The sequence below is a fragment of the Myotis brandtii genome, unplaced genomic scaffold (genome assembly GCF_000412655.1).
Source record: "Myotis brandtii unplaced genomic scaffold, ASM41265v1 scaffold17, whole genome shotgun sequence".
Classification (NCBI taxonomy): Eukaryota; Metazoa; Chordata; class Mammalia; order Chiroptera; family Vespertilionidae; genus Myotis; species Myotis brandtii.
Genome location: NW_005356259.1, coordinates 3,643,635 through 3,652,988, shown reverse-complemented (window position 1 = coordinate 3,652,988; position 9,354 = coordinate 3,643,635). Strand labels below are relative to the sequence as shown.

Here is a 9,354-nt window from a genome sequence, read left to right as displayed (position 1 = left end):
ACCAGAGAACAGTAGTCTTTATAAGAACTCAACTATAAGGCAACTCCTTTTGAAGTTTAATCTTGAGGGAGGGGAACTTTTGGCCTCTATTTGGATATTTGTGACAATCGCATTATAGCCTGTGTCCAAGGACTTCCTCCTAGCTGCTATCTTTGTTGACATTTGCTTGAAAGTGACACTGAGGAAATAAGTGGGTGTTTATCAGAGCAGCTCCACCCATTCCTGAGGGAAGCCTACCCTGTCCTACTAATGGGTGCTGTCAGCTCAAACATGTTCATGCATCAGGGGTATCTTCATATTTCCACATACAAACCGCACCTGCCACCATGCTGCAGAACTGGAGCGACGCTGAAGTAAACTGTCTTATTTAGACTTAGAAGCTGCGAGGGCCTGTGAAGCTGCGCTAAAAGTGGCCGAGGAATGGGAGGAACTGGTTCCTCACTCCGTGTGCGTCGGCCTCTCCTTTATGATGTTTTTTTGTGTCTGTTTGGGGTTCTAAGAAATGTCACAGTAAACTTTAAGAAAATTATTTTTCTTTGTGTGATACAACAGGCAACACATGTACATTTTCCAAGTTCAGACCTATGTGGAGAAAATAATGTGTGATTTTTCTGGTCTTCGTTTCTAAAAGCCTCCTTTACTTTGTAGGATCCAAGTGCTTAACTCTGTTGGTTGAAATCCACCCCATCAACAATGTGAAGGTTCTGAAAGCGGTGGATAGCTATGTTTGGGTTCAGGTGAGTGAGCTTGTCATTTAACACTTATGTCACTAATCAAAAGGCCTGAACCTAGAGGCAGCGGTGTTTACCAAGTGCCTTCACATACTTTGTTACATTTTACCCTCAAAGCACTCTGATAAATGGTATGGCAGGAATTATCCGCTCTTCCTTTGCAAACATGGAAATCTTTAAAACAATCCTGGTCCCTCTGTCTCTATTAGATCATGTTTTGTCTGATTAAATGACTTAACCCCGTAATTGATCAGCTCCGTGAAGTGGACGTAGAAGCACTGTGTGAACCATGCAGGGGGACTAGATCGAGGCAGCCCTCCTTGCTTGCTCCTTCTGAATTTATAAATTCTGCTAAAATTTATTTGTAACCCAAAATCAGTACTCCTGGTCCTTTCACAGTCATTTGCAGACATGTTCAAAACGGTGGAGAATTTGTTACCCAGGGCACACATTTCTAGAGCTGAGGTTTGGATCCTAACCGGGTGCCCTTTGCGAGTTCCCCTGCAGCATGAGGTGCATCTTCCAGATAGTTCCAGGGGATAATTAGACACCCACCTGCACCCCTATCATGCGAACTCTCCATTGATGAATATGAACAATCGAAGCTCCATATCTGTGAAGACAAATATTTCCTTAACGTCTTTATAGCTTCTTACTCACAATGCAAAAAATAAAATAAAATAAAGTAAAATAAAATAAAAAATACCCCAAACCTTGCAGGTTTTTGTGGAGCTGTGTCTGCAGCCTGTTGATTTATATTCTGACTTCTAGGCCTTGCTCTAGGGTTGCTTCATAAAAGAAAGAAAAACAACCAACACCTAAGTGGGACTTTCAAAATCATGTTCTCACTGATTGCCGTACAAGGACCAGGCAGAGGGTTAGAACTCCACAGCACCTTCGTCCGGGTCGCAGTCCTAAGCGAGCATGCCCCGTCACCTGTGTGGTGGCCCCAGGGGAGGCCACGCCATCTCCTGTGGGAGTACCTCCTTGTGTTGAGACACTGAGCATCTACTCTTCCGTTATGCATGTGGTGTCACTCATTTTTGCTTCTCCTCTCCCCAGGACTCAAAATACCCTGCTCGATGTGCCCCATTTCACAAGTCAGGAGATAATAAATTCTGAATTATTTTTATAGCTGAATTCTGCACTTGCTATCTAGTTTATAATTGTGAAGTTATTGCTATGAAGAATGGTATATAGTTAATGTTTTGTTTTTCCATTCTAAAAGGCAAACCTGACTACAAATAACTTGTAAAATTTGACCATTTCTATTTCCAATTTGTCGTTGTGAAAAGTTAGGACACCAGGTAATATAGTTTGTAAAAAATGTTCCTAGTCTGTAGAGAGGCTGCCAGCTATACCATAGGGACGTTAAAGGTTGTGTCCTTTCAGTATGCTTTCAAGTTTGGAGGGAAAAAATGAAATTCACTGGTGAATCTTCTCTAGTAAGCTTTCATGTTGCAAGACAAACCTGCTGATTTATAGTAAACCTGTTGATGATGAAAGAATTAAGTCACTGGAGTCTCATCCCATGACCAGTGTCCCCTCATATCACGGTTGACAGCGTCAGGCCCTGGGTTTCTGGCCGCCTGCTTGTCACATAGGGGAGAGCACTGAGGAGGAGGAGTGGGGTGGCCTCCCCTTTCCTTCCCAGGGGCACTCATTCCTTGAGGCTTACAAGTCCTCCACCACATGCCACACTGTGACCCACTGTCCTTTCTTGGAAAGTCCCTGGCTGTGTTGTGCTTTGTCTCTTGGATGTGGGACCTGAGGTTGTAATAGAGAGTACGTTTACTTAGCTCTCTAATTAAATACTAGGGTTTAGTTGCACAACCAATGTATTGATCGCTCTTATTTTGTGCCATGTGAAATAGAGCTTTCTGTACAAATGTTCCATTGTTTCTGATTGACTTGAGAATCACATTTTCCAAATAGGAAGCCCCGTCTCTAGAGATAGCTTACACTTTAGCCTTACCATTTATTTATTTATTTTTAAAATATATTTTATTGATTTTTTTTTTTTACAGAGAGGAAGGGAGAGGGATAGAGAGTTAGAAACATCAATGAGAGAGAAACATCGATCAGCTGCCTCCTGCACACCCCCTACTGGGGATGTGCCCGCAACCAAGGTACATGCCCTTGACCGGAATCGAACCTGGGACCTTTCAGTCCACAGGCCGACGCTCTAGCCACTGAGCCAAACTGGTCAGGGCTAGCCTTACCATTTAAATGAATTATGTTAGACCTGCAGTCAGTTTCCCCCTGGGGAACTGAGCTCCTGAAAGCGTTCCGCTCTCCTGCTGGCTTCCATCTGTAACGTGTGCGTGCCTAAATGTGTGACTCACCTGCACTGTTCTGTGGTCCCCAGCCCCTTCTCTGGTATGTAGCAACATGGTGATCAAATACAGCTTTTGAAATAGTTGTGTAAGCAAGGTAGTTGCTCATGGTTTTGATTGATTTTCTTTTTGCAGTTCCTCTACCCGCATGTTGACAGTCATCCTTTGCCAGAGAACCGTCTGTTACTGATTTCCGAGGAGAAATGTAAGTGCATCTTTAGGTGGGGTATGGGACTTCATGAGTGGACTCTCCCATTGAAGTAGGGGCCAGGACTGAGTTTTCTAGAGGTCCACTCACCAGTGTTGAGGCTCTGCGGGCCATGAATGTCCATTTGAGACCTGGGACTCCTGTAGAAGGGCTGTTGCCCAGCTGTCTGTCTCACACTTTTGTGACTAGAACTGGCAGAAGGTCAGTAGGATGAATGAATCTAAATTGCTTACTGAGAGAAAGGGAACCTCTACACATTCACCCAACATGTTCAGTTTTGTTAATGTGAAGTTGCTCCCTATAAAAAAGCCTCCCCGGTATCTTCTATGAGTTTTCTATTTGATATTTTCATACAAACAGGTGTTTGGTGTTTGGAAACTGCAAGTAAACCCTAACAAATGAGCCCTTAGTAGTTGCACATAAGAACGATGGTCTAGAGCAGTGATGGCGAACCTTTTGAGCTCGGCATGTCAGCATTTTGAAAACCCTAAGTTAACTCTGGTGTCGTGTCACATATAGAAATTTTTTGATATTTGCAACCATAGTAAAACAAAGATTTATATTTTTGATATTTATTTTATATATTTAAATGCCATTTAACAAAGAAAAATCAACCAAAAAAATGAGTTCACATGTCACCTCTGACACGTGTGTCATAGGTTCGCCATCACTGGTATAGGGGAAGCAAATGCTTGTTGAGGGAACTCCGGGGAGCAGGAAGGTTTATGTGCGCATTGTTGATATTGAGGAGCAGGGTAAATATTGGACTTGAAAGAGACTGTAAAGGGAGGTTGTGTTTTGAACCTTTATTGTGAGATTACTGTCTGTGATAATATTTTTCAGTCAGTTGTTTAATCTCCCTTTTTTTAATAAAAAAATTATTCACAATGGTTAGGTGAAAAAGTAGTACCCATGTTTTTCATAAAGGTTAAATGATCTTTCTATTTCTTCTTTGTTTAAAGATATTGAACAATTTCATATCCAAGTCATCCAAGAAGATGGAAATAGAGTGGTAAGTATTTGAAGTTCCTTTTGCTTCAGAGGCCCCCACCCCCGCACCCCCCAAGAATGACATTTCTAGACTGTGAAAGGTTAATGTGCCCTGGCCGGAGTGGCTCAGTTGGCTGAGTGTCGTCCTGTGCACCGAAAGGTTGCTGGTCAGGGCACATACAAGTTGCAGGTTCCATCCCCCATATAATCAATGTTTCACTCTCTCTCTCCCTCTCCCTTCTTCTTTCTAAAATCAATGAAAAACATTAAAAAATAGGCTAACATTATAGAAACAATATTTTCTTTGTTTGCTGTCTTTCAACTTATAGTGTTGCTGTTGTAAAATGTGAACTAATACAAGATATATAAAGGAGCCCTAACTGGTTTGGCTCAGTGGAGAGAGCGTCAGCCTGCAGACCAAAGGGTCCCGGGTTCGATTCGTGTCAAGGGCATGTACCTTGGTTGCAGGCTACTTCCCAGCCCCGGCCCTGGTCAGGGCTCCTGCAGGAGGCAACCAGTTGATGCATTTCTTTCACATTAATGTTTTTCTCTGTCTTTCCCTCTCTTCCACTCTCCCTCTAAAAACAATGGAAAAATATCCTTGGGTGAGGATTAACAAAAAAATAAATAAAATAAAAAATAAAATTAGATATAGAATTAAATGTTCTCTTTACCTCTATCTCAGCCTCTAATTTGGTCTCCTGAGATAACTTATAATGACAGCCTCGTGTGACTCTTTCCACACCTTTTGCCTTGCTCAGGTGCACGTATACAAGGATTCAATTGTTTTTAGCAAAATAGAATTATAACATATATATTAATTTGCTGCTTTTGTTTTTGCTTTTGCATAATATATCATGGGTATCCTTACAGGCTTCTAAATAAATATGTAACTTTTTTCTTTAATTTTCTATCTATAGATACATATACATATATAATAAATGGGATCATAACATATATGCTGGGGTTTTATGTAGTTTAATTTTCTTTTATTTTTTTTGCTTGTTTTCCACTTCTCCCTCACCTTCTCACCTTTATTTTTGTTTACAACCTGGTATGTATCCTATCATGCTTTTCTCTATACGTCTGTTGTCTCTCATCCTCACCCCTAACACACCTAGGGGTTTGTTTATTGTTCGCTCCTTCCTCACTCACCTTTGTGGAATGACCAGTGGGTCACCTAGAATAGTTCCAACTTACTGTCTTTAGAAGCACTTAATGTACACAGTTCCCAACCATTTTCCCACAGATGTACATTTACTTGATTACCAACTTATTGTATTTGTTTGCATTAGAAATTGTCTCACACATTTTTGTGTCTATAGCTTTCCATATTTGGTACACATATTTCGGGGTTAAATCCTCAGGTATGGATAATTGGGTTGATGCTTTAATAAAAGTCAATAGATTTTGCCAGATTGCTTTTCAAGAAAATTGTAACAATTTACAGTTTTACAAGCAAAGTATAGCAAAACCCTTTTCTCTATCCATACCATGAATAGGTGTATTTGTCTTTTTTAAAAAAATTCCAATTTGGTGGGTGTAAGTTGATACTAATATTTTAGTCTGCATTTCCCTTGGTATTAGTGAGTTTGAACATCCACTATGCTTATTAGCTATTTGAATTTTTCTAAACATTGTTTAGTTGTTTTTTTCTTTTTCTATTTTTCTACTGGGTTGTCTTTTCTTGACAATTTGTATGTGATGTTAATATCTTCTTGTTATTTAAAATGTCCTTCAATATTTAAATCAGCATCAAAATAGTGTTTGAAGATTTTAATTTTAAAGTTATGTGAAGAAAACTGAAATGGAAAATCACATTTATTAACATGTATCTACTATTGATTGCCTTATATCAAGAGGCCAGGCTGGAACATGACCATCTATGGTTAGAAAAACATGTGTGGCTAGAGCTCTGGGCCACCAGTGACTCAGTGGATGGGAGGGCAAGATCACGGCCAGTGGTCAGAGAGGAAAGAACAAGGCAAGATCCCAAAGCCTGTGATGAGAATTTAGGGGAGAGATGTAAGTAAACAAGCAGGGCTCAGAAGCTGAGAGCGGCATAGACCAAGGACTGGCTGGTTGGAAGAGGGTTTGGGAGCCAAGAAGACGCTGTAGAGACAGCGAGGGCAGCGGGCACTTGTCAGCAGCCCAGAAAGGCTTCTCCCTGCCCAGAGGGTGCAGCCTCAGCATCCGTGGTCCATGTGTGCCCTACTGTGAGAGGCACTTTTGCCTTCATTCTTAAAGGCTTAGGCCACAGCTTCTTGAGGCAGTGTGCGGCTCCACGCATTCCTCACATTCCTGCGTGATGGAGGTGGTGTTATACTCATTCCATTTTTACAGGAAATAACAAAACCAAGACTCAGAGATGACATAGCTCTAGAGATGTGAACCCGGGTTGCCACACTCTGGTAATGAGGTTCTTGTCAGTATATACCATTTTTTTTAAACCTTAAAAAAAAACACACACCATATTTTTATTGATTTCAGAGAGGAAGGGAGAGGAGGGAGATATAATCATTGATCACTTGCCTCCTGCTCACCCCCTACTGGGGATGGAGCCCTGCAACCTGGACATGTGCCCTTGACCGGAATGAAACCAGTTCCCCCACACTCTGTCCACTGAGCCAAACCAGCTAGAGCTTGTCAGTATATACCTTTATCTGAAAGAGTTCCCAAATCGACCTGAACCTAACATTTTTCAGGAAAATGGAAGCAAGATGGCTTTCCAAGGTTTAGAGACAAACAGGCCCTCTTGGATCTTTTCTCCAGCGACACTTCCCTCTAGACTCTGGGCATCGGCAAGCCAGAATCAGAGGTGCACGATTCTGCGTGCCCTGTGCCTTCCCCAAGTTCCAAGTTAGCCTCAATCACAAAATCCCTGTTAGGGTTAAAGAGGGTTTAGGCATGAAAATGGATATAGAAGCATTGAACAGACCGTCCAACCTCAGAGGAAGCGGGAGGAGGGCGGGGAGAGTAAGAGATCAACCAAAGGACTTGTATGCATGCATATAAGCATAACCAATGGACATAGACAGTAGGAGGTGAGGGAATGTGCTAGAGGGTGGGAGCAGCAGGGGAGAGGTCAATGGGGGAGAAAGGAGACATAAGTAATACTTTAAACAATGAATAATTTAAATTAAAAAATAAATAAAAAGAGAACAAATTATTACATTAAAAAGAAAAAGAAAATGGACCATTCTATGTTCCCTTTTTTTTCTCTCACTTCTACCTCAACCTGTCTACATTCTTTACTGATCTGTCCCGATATAGATCACTTTTGCTACATAAAGCATTTTGAGGGATATGAATACTTAATTCCTTGCATTAAACTTGTAATATCCTTGGCAATTCACATACCTTATCTCATTTTCCTTTTTTTGAATAAGCATTCCTTGAGAACTGTTACGTGCTAGAAACAAGGCATTGAGAATAGGAAGGTGGCATAGAGGAGTGCATATCACTGGGGAGACTTAGAGAATTCATTAAAATGTAACTAACAGGAGCCTGCCAAAGTGCCATAGGAGCACAGAGGTGGGAAGCTTTGCCTTTGTCTTGGGCCTGAGTTTTCCCTTGGCAGCCCAGCTTCTGTGAAGGCCTCGTCAGCAGAGACCCGAGTGGGTTATGTCCAGAACAGAAAGCTCTGGCTCTTCTATTAACTTAGCTATTGATTTGTGCTAGGTGTGGCCTTGCCTTCAACACCACCAGCCTGTCTGTTAAAGTAGGAATAGAGTAAAATCGTATATTATAAAGTGTTTGGGAAGAGCAAGTAATGAAATGATGTCTTAAATCTTTTCTAAAAAGACTTACCATATGTATGTGTTGGGGTGGGGAAAGACTGCTAAAAATAAACTGTGGAAATATTTACATGTATTAGTCAGATAAAATATGCAAATTAACAATGAATTTCAGATCTTTTTTCTTTGAAAATAGTTACTTATTTCTAAAATCCTTTTGCCTCTTTAGGTGATTAAAAATTCTGGCAATGTCCCAAAAGAGAGAATAGCAGAGGATTTTGTTTGGGCTCAATGGGATATGGCAGAGCAGAGATTATACTACATTGACCTGAAGGTAAAAGCTAGTCCGGTGGCCCTCCTTTTTATAGGTACAATTGAATTTTGATGTTATCATTATTGTAATTTACTAGTGACTGAATTTTCATTGATGGTTTATTAAAAAGAATGAAAAGCTTTTCATTACTGTTTGCTTCTTGGCTGCTGCTTTCTCTCTCATGCTCTGTTGTTTTTATAACTTGTATTTTTGTTGGTTTTAGTGGGATAAAATGTCATTTATTTGGTTTCCTCTTTTAGAGATCAAGGAGTACCTTAAAATGTATCCAGTTTTGTGCTGATGAGAACTTTAACCTAATGGTAAGTCCAGATAATGACTGGGCTAGAGGAAATTTTTTAACATGGTGCTGTCCCTTTTTAAAGAGAATTGTTGTCATTAACAGCATTTTAGCACGCTTGATGTGCTATTTGTCAGTTGTGTGAACAAGTAAAATAGTTCTTGCCATCTCAAGGCTTCACCACTATAGCAATTGCAATGAATATACATAGGAAATTTCTGATAACTGAATGCTTCACATGAAAGAAACAAGTGTAAGAGTGAGGATTAGTAGAAGGAAATAGGTGTGGTCTTATAAGTCATTGATGCCAAAGGATTTATGAAGTTGGAGGATTTGAGAATAAGGTCAGTGAGAGGGCATAGTTTAGTAAAAATCTAGCATGACTCCTGAAAAAGCTATTTGGAATGCTACCCTTGGGGTGAGGAGTCATAAATATTTTTATCTGTAATGAACAGTACATTATTATTCTTCCTGATGAGGACTAATATTGGTCTAGATTGGCATTATACCATTATAAGAATTCATTTATTCCTCCTGCATCCCTCCCCCTCCCCCTTTTTGACTCATCCACGCTCCTGCTAAAGACACCAGTTCTTTCCTTATGTGGTCATCTGTGTCTTGTAAAAGTTTACTCCCTTTAATTGGCTTATTATAGAATCCGTTTATGATACTCAAATCTGAAACAAAGTTTGCCAAATATTAGCCCTTTGAGAAATAAATATAGGTGAATCTTGTGATTGT

The 9,354-nt window shown here is 40.5% G+C and overlaps 1 protein-coding gene across 3 annotated transcripts in view; it reads left to right on the top strand.

The window, feature by feature from the left end:
* Positions 1 to 245: 245 nt before the first annotated feature.
* The window catches only part of GSAP (gamma-secretase activating protein), a 55,541-nt gene continuing 46,432 nt past the window's right edge, over positions 246 to 9,354 (top strand). The window contains exons 1-6 of one of the 3 annotated variants that reach the window (XM_014536964.1): positions 246 to 445; positions 649 to 737; positions 3,203 to 3,272; positions 4,238 to 4,287; positions 8,232 to 8,336; positions 8,576 to 8,635. In XM_014536964.1, the coding sequence (XP_014392450.1) occupies positions 421 to 445; positions 649 to 737; positions 3,203 to 3,272; positions 4,238 to 4,287; positions 8,232 to 8,336; positions 8,576 to 8,635 (399 nt within the window). In that variant the 5' untranslated portion in view covers positions 246 to 420. The other 2 variants (XM_014536965.1, XM_014536966.1) reach the window with 2 other exon arrangements.